Source organism: Symphodus melops, assembly GCF_947650265.1.
Source record: "Symphodus melops genome assembly, chromosome: 1".
Lineage (NCBI taxonomy): Eukaryota > Metazoa > Chordata > Actinopteri > Labriformes > Labridae > Symphodus > Symphodus melops.
In genome coordinates, this window is record NC_136691.1 from 44,039,643 (window position 1) to 44,061,163 (window position 21,521).

Below are 21,521 nucleotides of genomic sequence, written 5' to 3' on the forward strand. Positions count from 1 at the left end.
CACCCTCTTTTAATTAGTGAAGTAAATGTAATTTGATTTATATTGCTGAAAGTGTTTTACTTAAAACAAAATCAACAGAAAACAATCAGAACAGACAAGGACCAGTTGTCAGTAAAACTATACTTTACCTTATTGGTCCTGATGAAGCTGCTAATAACAGATTGGAGTTACAGTATCTCAGCTCTTCTAAAACATAGTCTTAAGATTGACATGAAAGTAGGGCTGCACAATAAATAGCAACTATATCGTTATCACAACATCTACAAGTATAACTCATCGCAAAAGTCTCAATTGATTGCAATAAATCTTTTAAATCATTTAATGGAAACCCTTTTACCTATTGGATGGAGGCCTGACAATAATAGCCCCATTTTTACAGCTTTTTGAAACAGTCGTATTAGGCTCAGACCAGCTATCAACTGCTCTGATAGCTGAGAAAGACACAGTACAAGCCTGTATTGATCAATAGAACCACGTTTGATCAGCAACCTCCTCTTCCTCGACAGCGTTCAATCAGTCAAGTGCTTTAAGTTCAGGTTTGTTGTCTCAACCACAAGGTGCCAGATTCATTCAATGAGTGACATAAATGAGTTTCTGTCTCATAGTTCACAACCAAACTGGACAGGTTCGATTGTCTTCCAGTTTAAGGGGGCAGTCTAGTCTAGTGTGGATTAGCAGTAAACAGTCATGGTTTGCATTTTAAACCCAGCTTTAACCTCACCACTTAATCATTTACAGACAAACCAAATGCTAACATGGCTTAACAGCCTTTGATTGGATCTGTATGAATCTTGCCAGCTGAAGGTCACCAGTTTATAGGATTTCAGTCTTTAAAGGTTGAGGGCAGGGATCTTGCCATTGCATGATCTGGGGATGTCAACATGACAAGTGATCCACAGACGGTCTGTCTGCATTTTGCTCTTTCTTTCCCTCACTCGCTGTCGGTCCTAAAGTAGAAGGATAAAAAAGACAATAACAAAAAGTAGGGCAACTTTATGTTTTAATCATTTAATTTGTGCTTATTTGTATTAAATGATTTTAATGTATTGAATCAAAGTTACAAAACTGCTCTCACATCATGTATTTTTAAGAAATCTATTTTACAGAACATGTTGTTTAGTAACGGCCTCACTCAGACCTGGGGAAATGTCAGTGCCTAATCAATTTAAATCCTGATTGATAATGCCAGATTTAACCTCATCCAATCTCCTTTCTTTTGACTTGTTGCCCAGTTTAGTTTCTATTTCTTCATTTGATCATCAGGAGATTTATCTTTTGCAGTTTCTGTAGTTTATGGATCTTATTAATTAACTGTGTCAGACAGGGTTTCACATTTCTCTACAAACAAATGTCCTTAAAAAAACAGTGTTTCTTGATCTCCCTTAATTATTAACCGTATTTCAGTGAACACCCCCTGATAACAAATGGCAGTAATAATCACATTTACCTGGTCAAATGATAAAAATGTTGAAGCGCAGTCTATGAAGATCACAAAACACCATTGTCCTGTGAGGATAAACTGTGTAACCTGTGGCGCTCAGCAGGCATCGAAAGGCCTTATACATTCAACTCCTGATCAGTTTGACAGAAAGAAAAACAGCCTCATTTTCATACCATGGGAGATTCTTGGTTGGTATTTAGGCTGAATGGGATTGTCTTTTTTGATGTAGGTTTGTCTAATTGAATGTGCACTATAATGACTGGCTTACTGGTGTGAACATAAAATTACGTGTCTCCAACTATTCTTCTCTTTTGTGCTTTTAGCTGCGGAACAAGTTTATGAAGAAGTTGCCAAGAGACGCTGAGGCCTCCAATGTACTGGTGGGGGAGGTGGACTTCTTAGACTCGCCGTTTGTGGCGTTTGTTCGTTTGCAGCAAGCTGTGATGCTGGGAGCCTTAACAGAGGTTCCTGTTCCAACAAGGTAGCTGAGATTCATGTCTGAACTCCTAAACTTCTACAGAGAAAGTTAAAGGTGTTATGTGTGTTTGTGCATGTGTGGTGAAAGTGAAATCCATTATAAAATCAGACATACATATGATGTTTTTCCTGTGTTCGTTCCAGATTATTGTGAAAAAAAGGAAAGTAAAGATTTTAAAACGTTCCAAAATGTAATTAACGTCACAAACTTTAAAAAAGGATTTATTTCAGCTTATCATAACAAAAGATCTAAATCTTCTTCAGGGCTTATGTAAAACACCAGACTTGTTTCGGAAGATACTGCTTTGTTGTATCGTCTACCTCTGATGTTGTTTTGACCATTAAGAGCCATTAAGACATTTTATTTTATTTTGGGGGAAACTTTCCAAGAATTTATGATGGACTTCGCACGTTGCATATAAAAACTTCTTAAAGGAATTTCTTGGATATGAAAACATATACAATATTGTCCTATTATGGCCATACAATAGATAAACAGCTGTTAAGATTGTATGATTTTATTGTAGATTGGAAAGTACTTATAGAATGGATGTCTGGTATATGCTGCAGACTCTTGCTCACAGATTGACAGTAAATCTAAGTGTTTTCATCAATATCTCCTCTGTTTAGAAAGGTGTGAATAACAGGAGTTTTCTTGCAGGACACGTCATACAGCTCCCTCCATCCCTAAATGTTACTTTTTATCCATAAGTTATGAGTCATTTCCCTGGCAGTACATGACCATGAACTTGGAGGCGGAGGGTGGGCTGTTTTTGTTTTCTTACTTGGTTATAATATTAAAGAGCTGTCTTTGTCAGAATCCCCAACTTAAAATACAGTTGTTGTTTGTTCTTGTTGTTACATTGCAGATGTATATTCATCTTCATTTTCATTATTTACAGTAGGAACAAATTTGCTCTTTTTACAGATTTTTATTCATCTTGCTCGGACCCAAAGGCAAAGCAAAGTCATACCACGAGATCGGCAGAGCCATCGCGACACTGATGTCAGACGAGGTCAGAATGCCAATACCACACCTCATCTTTGTTACTGTCTCATGAAAAAGTGATGTCAGAGTGCAATGGCTGCCCCTACTGGAAGCGTCCCTGAGCTGGAGGGGGTTTGGTGCCTCGCTCATGGTGGTGCTCTCCAGCTACCAGAACAACTTCCATATTTTGGTCGACATCGGGACTTGAAACGACAACCCTCCAGTTCCCAACCTAAGTCCCTATGAAGCAATAATTGATTTTTGCTCACAAAATAATGATGTCAATACATAGTGAATTTTCCTGCTGTATTTATAATGGTGACTTTCATGTCATTTTTTCCAGACCAAATGTATAGTTAACCAGAATTTTCAAATTTACTAAGAGTCAAACTGTAGGCCAATAATAAAGTTAAACAGTTGTAACTCTTGTGTGAAGTGTGTATAGAACCTCCTTCTCTTTTCCACTTGATTGTCATATTTGATATCACAGATGGCTGCCTGGTGACACCACATGCTTCGACAGGTCTCTTCACACTTGACTGCCTCGACCCCTAACTCTGTGTGCTTGTGTTCAAGGTCTTTCATGACATTGCGTATAAAGCCAAGGACAGACAAGACCTGCTAGCTGGTATCGATGAGTTCCTGGATGAAGTGATCGTGCTTCCTCCTGGAGAATGGGACCCGGCCATCAGGATAGAGCCTCCAAAATCACTCCCCTCCTCTGACAAAAGGTCTCTTTAGCTTTTGAGTGTGTGCTTTGCTGCTATATTTGAGCTTAAAACCCCCCCCAAACAATGTTGATAACAAGCTACCTTTAGTGTCACTTTGGAGAGAACTAGAAATTGAGAAGGATGTAATATCCAGTGCTCTTACAAAAATCTTAATCCATTTGGGGTACGTGGGGATCTTTGTATTTGACTCCCCTCTCATTTTCGTTGAATAAGAATTAGACTACAGGTTTAAGAATGAGAAAAAACAACTTCTCTTTCTGTGAACACTGTTTTCAGAAATGTCAAATTATTTCTAAAAGCCCAAAGAGGATTGTAAAGTGACTGTAGCCTAGAGGTGTAAACACTTGAGAGATTTCACTGTTATGATCTAATCTGAACCCACAACTGCTGCGCACAAGTCTTCTGGTTATTTATTAAATCCATTTCGACATGCACACAGAGGAAAGACCGCAGTAAAGAAGACATGCATGGTTTAGCAGAGACAAATTCAGGCACCTCCACATATGTACTGCATAACAAGAGTTATATTAAAAACAGTGTTATATAGTGTGGTGTAAAGCTTTAGAGGCACCATAAATGTAACTGTAGTATCAATTACAGGATCCAACAATGAAAAGAGACACTTAGTGGTTACAGTATCAATACAAGAGGAGATTTAAGAACAACAAACAGAAAGCACCTCCACCCTGCATCAAACATTTAAGATGCCACATGTTTTAAATGCTGTGTGTGCAGTCACTGCATTACAGCAAAAGCTGCAAAATCACTGAAGTGTGTCAATACTTAAAGCACAGTATTGAATTATTGAACAGCAGCAATGGATTTGATTTAAAGACACAGTTTAACTCTGTAAAGTCAAAGCATGTGTGTTTATTTCATGCAGCTCACTCAGACTTATCAAAAAAAAAAAAAAAAACAATCGTCAAATGGACAAAACAATCAAAAAGGCAACACACAACCCTTCAAGTTTTGTTTTCATCTCTCCAGGCAGTGGATGTTTATTGTGTTCCAATAAATGACCTGCTTTAAAAAAAACTTTTGATGCAATCATTTGTTAATATATGGGGTTAGGAGCCTAGAAAGCTGATACAAAAGTGTGTTTTTTTCCAGGAAAAACATGTATTCAGGAGGGGACTCTCAGATGAACGGAGACATGCCTCATGATGGAGGGCATGGAGGAGGAGGAGGAGGAGGAGGAGGACACGCTGTAGGGGATGAACTTAAGAAGAGCGGAAGGTATCAAACTATTGATAAAATCAACGTTTTATTGATTGATTTATTATAATAATTTCACATTTTTATGTGTTGAATAGTACTTATCATTGATAACTGTGTCAAACAACAAAAGAGGGTTGCATGACCTATAAAGCTCTGTAAAGCAGAGCCAAAATGTAACTTATCTCTTATGTAAACTCCACACACTACAGTACAAATTGAGACATGAAAGTAAACTTATTCTTACATTACTATAGAACTGCGCACTGAACCAACATTACTCAAGGATTGACTGCAGCATTACAAACACATAAAACGTGCTTTCGATGTTTTGTTTGGTGTTCCAAAAAACGACCCACATGTTGTGTTTCTGTTTTCAGGTTCTGTGGGGGTCTATTACTTGACATAAAAAGAAAAGCGCCTTTCTTTGTCAGTGACTTCACCGATGCATTTCACATTCAGGCCTTGTCAGCCATTTTGTTTATTTACCTGGGAACTGTGACAAATGCCATCACCTTTGGAGGTCTGCTGGGAGATGCAACAGAAAACATGCAGGTCAGACTGATGTGATCCTTAAGTTTAGGATCAACGTTTGTAGAATTAAAACATAGTTTAAATTTGTTTTTATTCCTTAACTCTTTCCCTTCATATGTGCAGGGTGTGCTGGAGAGTTTTCTGGGAACGGCAGTTGCAGGTGGGGTTTTCTGTTTGCTGGCTGGCCAACCTCTCACTATCCTCAGCAGTACCGGTCCTGTTCTGGTGTTTGAACGGCTGCTCTTTAATTTTAGCAGGTACTCCTCCCTTTTTTTCCAAAGTTAAAGATAAACACACAGTATGTAATTCTGCTGCCAGCGGACTGTCCGTCAAAACATAAACAAAAGATGACCTTAGGGCTGACTTTTCCCCCCTCAAATTGCAGTTTTATTCCTGTTTGTTTTTGCTAAATATTCCAGCCTCAGCTTTCTTCTCTATGTTAAAATATACTCCATGTATCAAATCTATGAAATTAATTTATTTTATTTTATTTTTTCCCTGCAGAGAAAACAACTTTGACTACTTGGAGTTCCGGCTGTGGATTGGTCTGTGGTCGGCGTTCTTATGCCTCGTGCTTGTGGCCACTGATGCCAGTTTCCTGGTTCAGTATTTCACACGGTTCACTGAGGAGGGCTTCTCCTGCCTCATCAGCTTCATCTTCATCTATGATGCCTTCAAGAAGATGCTGAAACTAGCTCACCATTACCCTATTAACTCCGAATTTAAGATGGAGTATGTCACACAGTATGACTGCCTATGTATGGCCCCGACTGTCCTTGGTGAGATATGGTTTAACTTTGAAGTCTAGATACTGTTATCCTGGCTTTGAGACAACAGTGTATTTAATCTCTCAATATGTGAGACATATTGCTATAAATTTTTCCACGTGTTAATAACATTTTCTCTCTAAAAATAACCAAGTAAACCAGTCTTAACAGTTGTAGTGGATCAGCATCTCACTCCACTAATTGAGGGTGATCTACAAACAAAGCATTAATCACCAGCACATTTTAATGACGGAATTAAAAAATCCGAATCCCCTTGGAATGCTAAATCTAATTTTTAACCAGTCTCTCAGGAACAGAAACATACAAATAGCAATAATAAGAATTCCAGATACTAATGAATTGATAATATAGAAAAAAAATCCAACAGCACAAAAATATCCATATAGTTAATCGGGCTCTCCCACAATTCTTAACAATATATACTACATTTATCAATAAAGAAGAAAGCCAATCATTCCAAAGCAACAGACTGATGTGACCGTGGTTTCAGTCTGTGTCTTGACGTTTCAGTATCACACATTCTTTGTTACAGGGGATAGGATATGCGGAGGGGGCAACCTGAATTACTGGTGATGAGGATTTTCTCTGTGCCACTCTCAGACTGGTTTTATTTAATGCACAGCTACATTAGAGAGACAAACAGAAAACCCCCATCGATGTGGATAAGATTAGCTTATACCGTAGACTATATAAGCCCATATTGGTAACTATAATTACGATGGGGTAGGAACATGCATGGCAGATATACTGAGAAAGCGTAAAGCTATTAGCATTTACCTCACAATGGGACTGACTCTTAACTGAGCATAGGCTACTAAAAGTTCAGGCAGAACATAAAGCTGAGTGTCAGATGTCTCAACATCACTATAACTTGTGCTTAGGAGACGTTTTGTTTTGTCTTTGCAGAGAATAGTTCAACAATCATTGGCAATCCTTTGGAAGGTACTTCAGTCTGGTACTGGAACAACACTGATCTGGTGAGTCAATTCTGTGTGTATTGCTCTACAGAATGCAAAAATATTTGCGCATGATGTAGTAGTTCCTTTATATTCTACATGTTGTGTCAACCACGGCTCTATCATACTTAAAGGCAGGGATGGTACATTTAGAAAAAGTAGCATGATTTTGAAAGTAGCATTTGCTCAGAGCTCCGTCTGCATCTACCACCTCCCCTCGGTGCTTCCTCAAAAGCCATAGCCCTCACTTATATACAAAAACAGCATTGGTCCAGAAGCAGACCTCTGCATAAATCTGGAGAAAATTACTAAGCCTGCCTTTAAGTATGGTGTTATGGTGTATACATTATGGGTTTACTTCAACATGTGTTCAAACTGAAGGACTTTGTTCTGACAACCTTCAAAAGACCTCAGTTACACTATAAAGAAGCAAAATGAATCATCTGATAAGCTCAATGTTCTCAGCTTGAGGTTAATCTGACACTCTGTGTTTCCGCTCTGAATTTATAACAGCCTGTTGCAGTTGTCTCTCAGCTCTTCCTGCCTCTTTGGTGCAGACAGTTGTTACATTCAAATCCTCAAATCCTTCTGCTGAAGCCCCCCTCTTGTACCTGCAGAGCTTTGTGTGACACTCATGTGTCTCGATAGCTGTCTCAGACTGTCATTGTTTCTGTGCAGCCAATGAATGCTACGTGGTCGTCCCTCACAAAGACGGAGTGCTTAAAGTACAAAGGGGAGCTGGTGGGCAAGTCCTGTGACTTTGTCCCGGACATCACCCTCATGTCCTTCATCCTGTTCTTTGGTACTTACACCTGCTCCATGTGTCTGAAGAAGTTCAAGAGCAGCCCGTTCTTCCCCACAACTGTAAGTCACTACCAACCACACAGAGCTGATCTAATCAGGCAGGTTCATCTGTTATGAAAATGAATGTGATGTTCAATTGTTGGAACAGCCAGTTACAGAGAGGTGTTTTTGTTCTCTCCCACCAGGTCAGGAAACTCATCAGTGATTTTGCCATCATTCTGGCCATCCTCATCTTCTGTGGAGTTGATATTCTTGTAGGAGTAGATACTCCAAAACTCATTGTGCCAACTGAATTCAAGGTGAGGCCCTCCCTTTTACAGTCTATATCAAACACACTAGTTATTCATTTTAATCATGCTTTTGAAGTCTTTAAAATATTATATTGACGCTTCTGTCTTTCTCCCATACAGCCAACAAGTCCTAACAGGGGCTGGTTTGTGCCCCCTTTCGGAGGAAACCCCTGGTGGGTATACATTGCCTCTGCGCTTCCTGCCCTATTGGTCACCATCCTGGTCTTCATGGACCAACAGATTACTGCCGTGATCGTCAACAGGAAGGAGCACAAGCTGAAGGTAAACATTTCTTTTTAAACAGCCAGAAATGTGTAATATGTCTGCTTGAAAATGCTGAACTAACTGTTCTTTTTACTGGAGCTAATTGTCTTTATTTTAATGAGGCAGTGAAGTGTTGGGAGTCAAATTGAATTCTCCTGGTACAAGCGGGAAATTTACAATAATTGGCTTTTCTCAGGGGAACAATAAAATGCAGTGTAATTTTTTTTTAACATAGCTTGCATAATAAGTGGCTTTGTCATTTCTTTAATCTGTGTAAAATATATATAAGTTATTTTTAGATTTTTACAAAAAACACATTTTCCTTACATGATAAGATTCTAACTTCTTCTTCTCTTGCTCACTTTGTATCTCACCTGTTCTATGTGAAGTGAGGATTTTCAAGTGTTCCCCACAACAAACCACAGCTTGTACAGAACACCATCTACCTTCACACTGTAGTTAAATATCCTTGTCATTCTTCTCATAGGAGTGAGAGATGTTTCATGGCAGTGAGTGAACACAGCTCAGTTCAAAAAGTAACTATTAGATGCTCAGAGAGCCGCCGCTGAATTTGAGAGATAATTTCTTTGATATCAGCTCTTTGACATGGATCAACACATCATTAGCAGCAGAAGAGAAAATTATGGGGTGCGAGAGAGCCTAGTCATTATATCGCGTGTGAGGATATAGACAGGATTGCAGTCGAGCTCAGGCTCGACTGCAATCCTCAGCATTTTGCCTCATTCCTCACTCTCTCACACAATTTCTTCTCCACTTTCCTCTGCATGATGTCATAACAAGCCAATAAGTGTTTCTGCTGGTGTTTTTATCTACACTCAACATGAACCACGCAGAAGACTCTTGCATTATTATTAGGTATTGGTCTGTAACAAAGCTCTTCAAACTGCCACAGCCTGACAATGCACATCTTTTGACCTTGTGTGTGTTTGTGTCTGTATCAGAAAGGGGCAGGTTACCACCTGGATCTGTTCTGGGTGGCAGTGCTGCTGGTGGTGTGCTCCTTTATGGGTCTGCCGTGGTACGTGGCTGCCACAGTTATCTCAATCGCTCACATCGACAGTCTGAAGATGGAAACTGAAACTTCGGCTCCCGGAGAACAACCCAAGTTCCTGGGTGTGAGGTAAGACCTGGACAATGTTTTGGAGAGTGTACGTGATTAACTATACTGTCAAGACAAACATTTTAAAAAGGCTTAATTACATCCACACTAAAATCCACATCATAGACAATCATGCTGATGTCAGCAACAAGTTGTCAAATATTTCTAAAGTGATGTCAGGGGAGTGTAAGTGGTGACCCAGATATTCATTTACATTAAATAAATCAGAGAAGCAATTATAGGAAAAAAAAAACAAGAGATATATGACACAAATAAACAAGCCATTAGAAAGAAGATATGCCCGTGCACTTCCTGAAATGCTACAAGCAAAGTTTTTATTCCATCAAAATCACATCACTTTGACCAGAGGTCTTCTAAATTGTCACCTGAAGAAGACCTCTGGTTGAAACTCCATGATTTTGATGCATCAAAAACCTTTTGTGGCATTTGAGCAAGTGTGTGGGCACATCATCTTCCTATCTGCTATTTGTTCACTGACCTCCACCTATGTGACATGCAAATAACGCCCCCTTGTTCCACTTAACTTTTTCGGCAGAGAAAAAATACACATGTCCATATGTCAATTGCTGAAACAACAATTATTCAATTCCCCTTTATCCCACGGGCAGAATTTCCACAAGGAACTTCACAGACATGTTTTGGGAAGCTCTGAGCCTTTACAGTATTCAAACTCATTGTTGAAAGTGAAAATAATATGTAACCTTTAAGCTAAAATGGTCTTTGTTGCTGTCTTAATAAAAATCAAACCGTATTATAAAACATGTTAGTGTGCGTGTTCTGGGTTTTGTCCTGGGCGTAGAGCTGTTTCTGTTTGTCTCACAAGTGTTTTTGGTGATGTCCGTCATCGGCTCCTGATGGGTCAGCTGTAAGCTGAACAAACAAACTCTTGTCTTGCATGTCATTGAAACATCTGCACTGGCTGTTATCTCTCTTCAAGTGTTGGATCCAAATGTCGGGCTTGTTTTTGCGTTGTCCTATCTGAATTTCCTTTGACAAAATATTTATATCAAAGTTGTCACAAAAATTATTCAGACTGTTGGGGACTTAGTTATCCAAACCTTATAATTACTCAAAACGGTTTTCAGGAGCGATACATCACTTTTTGTACTTCTTATTATTCTTTTTTTTCAGGGAGCAGAGGGTTACTGGTGTGGTCGTGTTCATCCTAACAGGACTGTCTGTGTTTATGTCTCCCATTTTAAAGGTAATTCAGAAATGTTCTCTGTCTGTAGTTTGTTCCTTCGCCTTCTAGCTGAATCTTTACAAGACAGATGAAATATGGGAGGTATTTAAGGGAAACACTGAAACCTTTGAAATAAATCAAAATGGACTATTTTCACACCATCAGGTTTAAGCTGTGCAGACTAGGTGTTATTTATTTAACAGTAACTTCACAAACCTGTAAATCATCTGTTTGGTTACAGGCCATGTGTAAGAAGGTCAGAGGTCAATAGAATGTACAATGTAAACTTGGACTTCCAGTGGGAGTAAAATGTAAAATGATCACAGATCGTTCACCTTCTATAGATGATCAAGAGGAAACTCATTGTTTTAATATAAAGGTGGTCTTTCCAAAACAGTTGTCATGGAACTTAATCATCTTATTATCTGATCAATTTTGCACATTAAAATTAATATGATAATTGAGCACCAAATTAACTATTAATAAATCAGCTTGAAGCACCTAAACACTGAGCGAGAATGGCTGTATAATGCATTTTTAAAGGTTTACCTAATATGGTATGCATCTATTGCTCTGTGAAAGGTACAGTATCTTACTGAAGCAATGCTTTTCTTTCCATGTGTTACCCAGTTTATCCCCATGCCTGTGCTATATGGAGTATTCCTTTATATGGGAGTCGCTTCACTCAATGGAGTGCAGGTAAATTCTGCATTTACAATATATTTTGATTGTTAACTTTGATCCTTTTATTTTTTAATTCTCCAACTGGTCCCACCTGACTGACGCACTGGTACAATACAAACATACCTGTGCATCCTGTCATATGAATTTAAACCTTTTTTGTGTCTGTAGTTTATGGATCGTCTTAAGCTGCTTCTGATGCCAGCCAAGCATCAGCCGGACCTGATTTACCTACGACACGTCCCTCTTAGGAAGGTCCACCTCTTCACTTTCATCCAGATTCTTTGTTTGGCTCTGCTCTGGATCCTCAAGTCCACTGTGGCTGCTATTATATTCCCCGTCATGGTAAGAAGCTTTTTAATGCAAGACTGGGTAAATTTATGTTGGTCCTGAAAGCTGAGAATGTCCAATCAGGCAACTAAAACAACTTCACTTTCTACTCCAAAGGATGAGAGAAGAAAGTTAGGACAGATGACTTTATGCTCTCGAAGCTAAAAGCAGCTCACTCCAGTCAGCTTGACCTGATCAGATTGAATTATGGCGACACAAAAACACTGACATTTTAATTAAGCTTATCAATTGTATATGTCAGTAATAAGAAAGTGGTAACTGTTTTGGTGTTTTTTAAACTAATGCAGAGGGTCGATAATCTAGCACAATGTTAAAAGTATGTCATGAGATTTCCTGGACCTACACATGTATTCAATGATGCATTGTTTTAAATTTGTGAAATTATTCCTGTATTATATTCTTTAATTATTAGGTCTCGTCTCAAGACAAACTTTTAATTGTATTGTTTCCTCAAATTAAAAGGTAACCAGTGTCCTACTCTGTATATATAAAGTCTTTTTATTTACTATTTCAGATATCAGAACTGTCTAAGTAGTTACATTGTTATTATCCTTTTATATACTGTACATATACACGTTTATTTAGGGTATTTATTGTTGGCAGTACAACTTTCCCTGAACAGAATGTGCATATCTAAGATTCTCAAACAGCTAAAGCAGTTCATTAAAATGTTTTTGCTCCATTATCGATTTAAAACAGTCTGTTCTTAATGTTGTTGTACTTAATGTAAATGTGTTATGCCTTCACGTGAAGGGCTTTACAGAGCCGATTGATAATATTCCTCTCTGATTGCATCTGTCCGACGAATAAATTCACCTCTACCTGTAGATCCTTGCTCTAGTAGCTGTCAGGAAAGCGATGGACTACATGTTCACCCAGCATGACCTCAGCTTCCTTGATGACGTCATCCCAGAGAAGGACAAGAAGAAGAAGGAGGACGAAAAGAAGAAGAAGAAAAAAAGAGGAAGCATAGACAGCGATGCTGAAGACGTAAGTAGTTTTTGTTTACAGTTTCTACCCCAACATGTCTCAGAAAATGCTGCAAAAGCTTGTTTCTTCTATGATGCTCCTATAGATTACTTTACATTACAGAACATCCCTGTTCGTCCAGCTGTCAACCCCAATGTCAATGTTACTTTCTTACCTTGTATTTTAATCAAAATTCCCAGATGTTTTTACTTTCAATTAAAGTGATTAAATATGTTGATACAATTATTTGTCGTATTTTCAGAAGAATCAACATGATTTTGTTGTGCTCATTTTTAACAGGAACCGCTGTCATTTTGATGAATGAGCATGTTGTCAGAAGTTTAGACTTTAGATGTCTTCAGACTGATTATACACAAAGTCAATGAGACAATGTTTCCTTGTGAGCAAGATGTCCTTCTTCAACTCTTGGGTGAATCTAAGCTCCTGTGAAAAGTAATGGTCTAATATATGATTTTAATTTAAGGTGTAGTTGTAGCCAGGTCATAGCAGGTGTATCCTACAACGTCAAGTCAACTGTTTTTTTCCCTCATATGGATATGTTTTGAAACCAGTCCACACGTTTGGACACGCACTGTTACTCACAGCATCAGCAGCATGTTAGCAATGTTTACAATGCAAACTACAAGTTTGAAATGTTTGCTATGTCTTTAAATGTTTAAACAGTTGTCATTTAGTTCTACAGTTTAAACTGATCATATGTTTAAAGTGTTGTGAAACGGTTGCTGATTGTGGTTTGGATATAAAACGAAGACTCGATGTTAGGTTTTGGTTTGAACAGATGTGACCAAATGAAAGTCCTATATTTATCAATGACTCTGTGGCTTTTAATTAAACAGGAAACCATTACTAAAATGAAGCAACACAAACAAGTCACTTTGGATCAAGGGTTCAAGGATTATCAAGTGGATGTGTTTCTTAAATTGTATGACAGCTCGCTGATTCATAAGAAATATTCTTTGTCACTGGATGTTTCCCTTAAAGAAAGAGAAATGTACCTGCTGATGACAAATAAAAGGTGATCTCAGGTTCAGTGATGTGAATGCAGAAGTGGGTTTGTGGATGCTAAGTGAGCTACAACCTACAGAGGTGCTGTCTTAGGAAGTGTGTTTCTCTCTCAACAGTCTGACTATCCTTACAATGAAAATGTTCCCAGCATTAAAATCCCCATGGACATGATGGAGCAGGAACCCTTTTTAGGTGATAAGGCCTCTGACAGTGAGTAGACCCGAAACCTCCGGCCGCACATGAGGAAAGAAATGTCTTCCAGTTGAACCTGCCTAATTCCTGCTTCCTCATCCAGCCTCTCTGATGAATTCTTCTTTTTCTAACAGTCGTCGCCTGCTTGTCTTTCACTCACTGCATGATGTTTACTTCCTTTTTGCTCTTCGCCTCTCTATTTCATGTTTTCCAAAACCTGCATGAAATTAACCTGCCTTTTCTTCTTTTTCCTTGGATTACGATGTTGTGCGATAAGAAAACATGCTATCTCTCTTTTCGCTTTTGATTTCTCTCTGGACCTTTTATCCCCATCCCAACATCCAACTAAATGTAATGTTGAGATAACAGGTTTATTTTCAAGGGTTTGACATTTTGACTGAAAAGTTGGTCTAATGGAAGCGTGTATGTTTAGGTTATGGTTTAAGAAAAAAGCAAAATGAGTTTAGTTTCCTTTCTCCCCTAGCATGGGACACTCGGGCTCAAACTCTGGTTTATATACTTTATATACTAATGTCTTTTATTTTTAAGTGGTGAGCTGGCATGCAGTACTGTACATGATCTCTAGATGCTCAGACATGATTGGCAGCTTGTCTATCCATTCATCCAAACCCATACAGCTTCTAAACTCATGGGCTGGTTTCTCCTTCTCTCTGGTCAAACGTGTTTGTCAGTAACATTTAGCTGTTAGTCTGAATGATTTTAAACTTTGCACACTCATGGCTATTTGTGTGTTTTTCTCTCATAGGAGAGAAGTCCCCTTCATTCCTTGAACGACACACATCGTGCTGAGCAGCTGCGCTACTACCAGGCTAACTGCTTGTCCAGGTGAGGTTTGAGTGTGCTTGTGTTAGACTTCAGAAGCAAAGACTCATGGCATTCAACAGGCTAAATTCAACAGGAAAAATGGCACAAAGCTTAAAAATAATTGGAACTGATTTTCTTTTTGAATTCATTTATGACTCTGGCAGCAAAGGTTGCAAAAGGTCAGATGATGAGCTAACAAGGAAGAATTTAATGCAAGTCTGAACTTTAAAGGTCATTCTGACATATTATCTTATCTGAAGTATAGTCAAACCGCAGTTTTTTCCAAGGCTAGCAGATGTGCCTCATTTCATCTTTGATATCTACTTTCTTTGATCATGCTTCAATGTTAGGACTTAAAACCTGCTGTAGTCACTTGGTAAGAACAGAAACAATTTGTGAAAGTAATAATGTTGAATTTTTTTCATGTCTTGTTTCTGGTCTTATGGTTGTTATCCAATTTTAGCCACCAAAACTTTAAAAAAAACAAGCAGCCAAAACTTTATAAAAAAAATAGAACTCTCTGTGGGCTCTATTAGCAAGCCAGGGCTCCACATAATAAAAGGCTGGCCCAGACACCTAACTGAAAGACTCTGGGGCAAGCTTCATGTTCCACTAGTCTGACTGAGCCAGTTAACATACTGCCGTTCAAAATAATGAATAGAAACACATCATTTCGTAAGTGCCCACATGACCGAGTGTCATAGTATAAAGGAAGCTATCTCTAACGACCTCACTGCCGTCACTTCGGCGAGTGCACTCAATACACATCATACACATACTTTTAGCCAAATACTTGGCAAAAAATATATAAATTAAAGAAAAAAAAATCCCATGACATCAAGATTTGGGGAAGCGTGACAGAGAGTGAAAACTGCAAAACCATCCTACTGATGAGATGATGGAGGAAGAAGTCAATGAATTAGAATAGTTTTGAAGTAACTTACTTTTGTATCACATGGGTTCATTTTCTTCATTTAAAGAGTTAATTCTGGACTATATATATGTGTGTGTATATATATATATATATATATGTATACACACACACACACACACACACACACACACACATACACACACATATATATATATGATTGGGCAAAGTTACAACAAAGGTCTCCCTGTTTAGATAAGGATTGTTTAAAATAGACCCCAAGTCCAACCCTACATTTTATTGTTATGATGAATGTAATCTTGTTTACATACATTCAGATGAGACCCACGTAGTACATCTAGCTACAACATAAATTACTGACTAGATCAAGACATGCTTGTGTTGCATAATACTTACGCACTGTGCTTGAGTGATTTAAGCTTTAGAGCAAACAATCAGTCTTTAAGAGGAAGAACAAGCCTTGTTTTTTAGGCATATATTTAGAAAGATGATTATGATGCTCAGGAAGAGATTATGTTCCTCAAATCACACCAATGACCTCCACCATCGACGACTATTATGCTCGGGTCAAATTTTGTTTCAGCCTTAGCCTATCTGCTGTATGACTCTCATGGCAGTGCAAACGAAAGAGGATTAGTGTTTGGGTCAATGTGTGAAGAACACACATCTGTGATGCCAAATAACAAACTAAAGGATTTCTTTTTCTAATTGGTTTCAAACTGTGAGATCAGACTGAAGGGTTGGCGTTTGTTCAAATTACTGCTGACGAACCAAAAGACAGACAGTTAATTAATGTGAACAGTTGAAAAAGGCTCCTCAAACTATGCTGAACACACTGAGCGCTCCTTACATTTCATCAACTTTTTTCAGTCAAACATTTCCCTTTGGTAAAAAAGTGACTTATATTGTTTTGAAAAAAGAACAACCTTGATCTCATCCTCCTGACGGGAAATCAATCAAACAAGATAGAAGATGAAATTAAAGAGTAATGGTTTAATGTGTAGTTTCCTGGACCTTGGGCTTTTCACTTGTATCATCACATGTCTATTAGAGTCAGTAACATCTGACGGGGCATGAAACACAGTGATGACATTACAAAGTAATCCTGTCTCCACTAAGACTGAAGCCAAATTGCTTTGAGCTTAAATGACCTCACAAGCCGACAAACAAAATGGTTGAATTTGTATGCCTCAAGAGTGCAAAACAAAAAAATATTACTAAGTGCATTCCACTATACACTATTTTCCTTCATATTAAATATCAAATTATGATATTAAAGCTACATTAAAGCTATATGTTGAATTCTAAATCTATGTCCAAATGGTGTCTCTCCTTTTGTTTCAGCCCTGAGATGAGTCCACTGAAGTCTGTGCCTCAGATTAGAATAGACATGGACCCAGACGACGATAATTCATTCTACTGGAAGAGCCGAGGTTCAGAAACGTCTTTGTGAAGCGCCGGACCACAGCTTGAGCAGGTGTATCCTGCAGCAGCTGCAGGGCCACTCAGCCACATTAATATACAGTATATATTATTTTTTAACTCTGTCAATGATTTCACCCCTCTAATAATGAAACTATTTCAGCCATTTCCTTCCTCACAGTCCTCTCTTGTAGTTTTCTCACAGAGTTAACAGTTCTTATGTCTCTCAAACACAGTTAATGTAATGTCTTACTACCCTTCTATGCATCTCCTCTCAAACTCCACTGATCGACAGTAAAAGCTGCAGCTCTATCTGATCACGCACGGAACCCCGCTGCTCTTTTTATATCAATATATATAAATATAATCTATCTGAATTTTTATATCAATGGATTTACTCTATTAACGTTTTCCTGTAGCAGGAAAATTATGTGTTTTTTTATAGCTCTACCTCTTTGTTTTAGAATAAATTCTTATTATGACGAAAGCAACATGTTGATTCACTGTATTATACCTAGTTAAAGAAAGGTGTGCATAGATCTTTGGAGTAAATAACATTGAATTAATAATGCATATGTGTGTGTGCAGAAAAAGGTAAATATTTTTATGATCACTTTTTGATGCAGTTTTGTTTGCTACACTTTCTCTTTCTAATTGAACTTTTCTTTGATCTTCTTCAAACTTTTGTTACTTCTTTAATCACTTTATCTTTTTTTTTTTTTAAAGATTACATCTTGTGTATGTTGGTTACTTTTTCTTGTGTCTTTTATGTTGTTGTTTTTTGTGGGTAGAAGAAAGTAAAGCAATACATAATCATCTGATATTTTCAGCCAAACTTTAACTTTAGTAATGCATATCATATGTTTGCTTTTTGCTGCACAAACTACTTTACCTAAGTGGCTTATAAGACATCGATCCAGACTGAAACTCTTATGGTAACACGATAAAATAAGAAGGGAACCCATCCCGTGTGAACTCCAGGTTGTCAGACAGTTTCAGTCCACAGCAGGGGCATTTCTTCAGTCTCAGCTGCGGGTTCAATGATCCTAAAAGAACCTGTTACAATAGGTTTAAAAATAAATCTCCACATTTTAAATATGAAACTTACAGAACTTTTTTGTACTCTGAATTCTTAGTCTCTATAGGCGTTTTTCCTCTCCATACAGGCTGAGGCATAAGCCTTGTTTTAGAGCAACTTAACTAGTTATGGGGGAAAAGTGTGCTAAAACGCACTGAAGCTAATATGAGTACAGGACAGTTATAGATGTGCTTTCTACTTAAAAATGTCCATTCTCATACTTAAACAGTTGTTGTCTGTTGTTGTAACGCAGATATGAGGGAAATATTGTTCTTTTGTCTCTACTTCATCTGCTTTACACTTTAGAAACACAAAAACAGGTCACAGGATTCATGGCAAACCTGTTTTCCAACTAAATGTTGAAAAAGTCTGGCAAATGTTGTAAAAACTCTGTTGATCATTCAAAAAGACTCCGGCCTCTCAGATATGGTGACTTGACTTCTGTTGGCCAGTAGTTACTACAAAACTGTGAGCCAGAGTTGATGTTTATCACTTCATTTAACTCCATTTGATCTGTAAAGGCACACTGAAGCACTTTCTTGTTTTTTGTTTTCCTAGTGTAAATGTGTCGTCACAGATTTTATTTGAAGCTGGAATCCTGTCTGTTTTCATCACCAGTATAGAAATCAAATGTTTGATAAACGAGCCACCTTCCTCCTCTGAAAATCATGTACATAAAGGGCAAAGGAACGTCAGCTCAAACCGAAATACTCCAACTTTTTTTTTGTATCATCGCGTTCATTGTGTTACTGTTTTGTTGGTCAGTTTGTTTCAGATTATCAACGAAAGCTCAACTGCTGTGATTTATACTCCACATCAGTCAAAAGCAGAGAGGGGAGAAAAGTGGGACTTAAGGTACAAGAGATTTCATGTGTGGAATTGTTCAGTTTAAGTTGTGTCACTCTGTGTAAACGTGAAAAAAAAATCTGCAATATTAATGGAAACACTGGTTAATTTTAGAGAACAAAATACTGATTTCAATATTATTTTGTCTTTTTGTTTTTTTTGTGATTCTTAGAACAGGTGAAATGGTTTATTTTAGAATTTATATTTTTCAAATGAAATGTATATTGAAAATAAACACTATGATCAAGCAGTGACGTTAGCGCGTTTTTTGTTTGGAGTAAGAAAATATTCAATATTTTATTAAACATAATGTAAAACATTTGGCCATATTTGTGAATTGTGAGATTTTAATTGACATTTTAAATCTGTTTATTTGACAGAAGACGCTCTTTATTCTCATGTTTGTCTTTAGCGTATTTAACACTTACATACAATGTGATAGAACTTGTTCTGAGCAAATTGTTGGCTGTGAATAAAGATAAACAGCTAGAAGTGAAAATGTACTACATACCAAAAAGCCTGATGCTTAATTACAAGCTTTTAAATCATCATACGGTTGTTTTTGTGAGGTAATAAAACAGATCAGTTTAGTAGGAAACAGAATGGAGTTTGAATTGTGAAGCATCTTAAATTTATTGCTCCATTTACTGTCAAGCTTGATGCACAAAATACAATTTTTTTTTCAAATTTAAAAATAAAATAGTAAACATTTTTATCGATTCAAAAATTAATAAAGATTACAATTAATTAGACCAAGATGAGAAGCGGGAGCTCAGGGGAAGAAAATGAACATAAAGCAAACGTGAATTTTTGTATTGGTTGGGTTAACTTTGTAAAAACAACACATCTGCCTTCCTTGCTGTGGGAGTAGATCGAAAGAAAGATTACATATTTAATTTACCTAATGAATGTTAACTAAAACATGTTATAAAAATTTAAAGTTTACAAAGCACAAATGTTATTCTACAAATGTCAAAGTTAATATATATCTATATCTATCTATCTATCTATCTATCTATCTATCTATCTATCTATCTATCTATCTATCTATCTATCTATCTATCTCTATATATATATATATATATATATATATATATATATATATATATATATATATATTGCGCTACCTCACTAACTAAAGTGAACTGCTTTGTTAATATAACTGATGCAGCAGCTCCCTCTAGTGTCTGCTCAGCAGATAAGCAGCCGTCAAACATTTCTTCAGACTCTCTGTACCCCTAAATAAACCTCTTGTGCACGTTTATGTGCAGCTTCACTAAGCCAACTTAGAGGTATATTTCTCTGTTTTGAAGTAAATTCTTTGTAGAAAAAATGGCTATTGGATTCACAATTTAAATTTCTCTCTTTTTGGAGGGGTTTACATCATGTTGGTTGAATTATTGCAAATTTTATTATTATTGTTGATAGAAGCTGTTTACGTATTTATTGATAATACAATGTCTCTACAGCTGGTTTTTAATAAGTGCAACCTTTAATCATTTCAAGAAAATCACTTTATTTATCGTGGAATTGCATCTTAAACCAAATATAGGCAAACTGAAGTAAATATCCCAAACGTGTGATCAGACCTCAAAAATAAAACTGACAAATCAACCAAGTGGTAGATTTGTTCATATTTCCCCCCCTGGCCCAGATCAGAAATACAGCCGGTAACTAGCAGATCACAGAGATCAGCAAATTACAAAATTATTTCAAAAGCTACATTTCTTGCAAAGATAATTACCTGAATACAAAATCACATCACACACTGTTTACTTCCACTAGATGACTTACAATAGCTGCACAGAGACATACAGTGAGTGTGTGTGTGTGTATGTGCGTCTCAACTACATAAAGCTTGGGGATCGGGTTACTTTAATCATAGGTGACAATAATGACTGGACAGACGAAAATAACATAAAAGGCAAGATGCAAAATAAAGTGTATCCTCTGATAGGAAGAATTATTATAAACCTTTCATATGAGCTTGTAGTGAATCTGTGGTGTGTCTTCTCAGAGTGAATGCAGCAGCGATAATGCAGCTCAGTGAAAGACTAAGACATTGTGTTCATTTTCTGACGTCATGTGACATCATAGCTGTGGGAGCTGCGAGAGCAAAGACCTATAGAGAGCAAACTGTCACATGGTGCTTTTGTTTTCCTCACAGTACTGCTTAAAGGTTTTTTTTCTGCGAGTTGATGGGATTTGGTATTTCAAACTCTGTGCTTCAAGTTTTCTTACTTACACAGTGATGAGAAAAAGTCATGAAACATAAAGAAAAAGGGGCCTCAAAGTCAGCATCTTCAGCACTGCAGTCACTCTTCGTTTTTCACTCCTTCCAGGATTCCACAGGCTTTTATGGGGTTAATTGTTCAAACCCGTTGTTTTAATTGCACTGCAATATGCAATGATTTAAACTATTTTGTA

General features: G+C 37.4%; 1 protein-coding gene across 3 annotated transcripts in view; it reads left to right on the forward strand.

Annotated features, from left to right (window-relative positions):
- The window catches only part of slc4a4a (solute carrier family 4 member 4a), a 43,502-nt gene extending 24,158 nt beyond the window's left edge, over positions 1 to 19,344 (forward strand). For 2 of the 3 annotated variants that reach the window (XM_079351103.1, XM_079351105.1), the window contains exons 7-25: positions 1,765 to 1,922; positions 2,847 to 2,934; positions 3,483 to 3,637; positions 4,748 to 4,873; positions 5,233 to 5,407; positions 5,510 to 5,643; positions 5,891 to 6,165; positions 7,081 to 7,151; positions 7,809 to 7,994; positions 8,120 to 8,233; positions 8,345 to 8,506; positions 9,451 to 9,629; positions 10,761 to 10,833; positions 11,443 to 11,511; positions 11,665 to 11,838; positions 12,673 to 12,834; positions 13,956 to 14,049; positions 14,798 to 14,877; positions 17,093 to 19,344. In XM_079351103.1, coding sequence (XP_079207229.1) covers positions 1,765 to 1,922; positions 2,847 to 2,934; positions 3,483 to 3,637; positions 4,748 to 4,873; positions 5,233 to 5,407; positions 5,510 to 5,643; positions 5,891 to 6,165; positions 7,081 to 7,151; positions 7,809 to 7,994; positions 8,120 to 8,233; positions 8,345 to 8,506; positions 9,451 to 9,629; positions 10,761 to 10,833; positions 11,443 to 11,511; positions 11,665 to 11,838; positions 12,673 to 12,834; positions 13,956 to 14,049; positions 14,798 to 14,841 — 2,439 coding nt within the window. In that variant the 3' untranslated portion in view covers positions 14,842 to 14,877; positions 17,093 to 19,344. The remainder of the gene's footprint in view (positions 1 to 1,764; positions 1,923 to 2,846; positions 2,935 to 3,482; positions 3,638 to 4,747; positions 4,874 to 5,232; positions 5,408 to 5,509; positions 5,644 to 5,890; positions 6,166 to 7,080; positions 7,152 to 7,808; positions 7,995 to 8,119; positions 8,234 to 8,344; positions 8,507 to 9,450; positions 9,630 to 10,760; positions 10,834 to 11,442; positions 11,512 to 11,664; positions 11,839 to 12,672; positions 12,835 to 13,955; positions 14,050 to 14,797; positions 14,878 to 17,092) is intronic. The other variant, XM_079351104.1, reaches the window with a different exon arrangement.
- Positions 19,345 to 21,521: the final 2,177 nt, after the last annotated feature.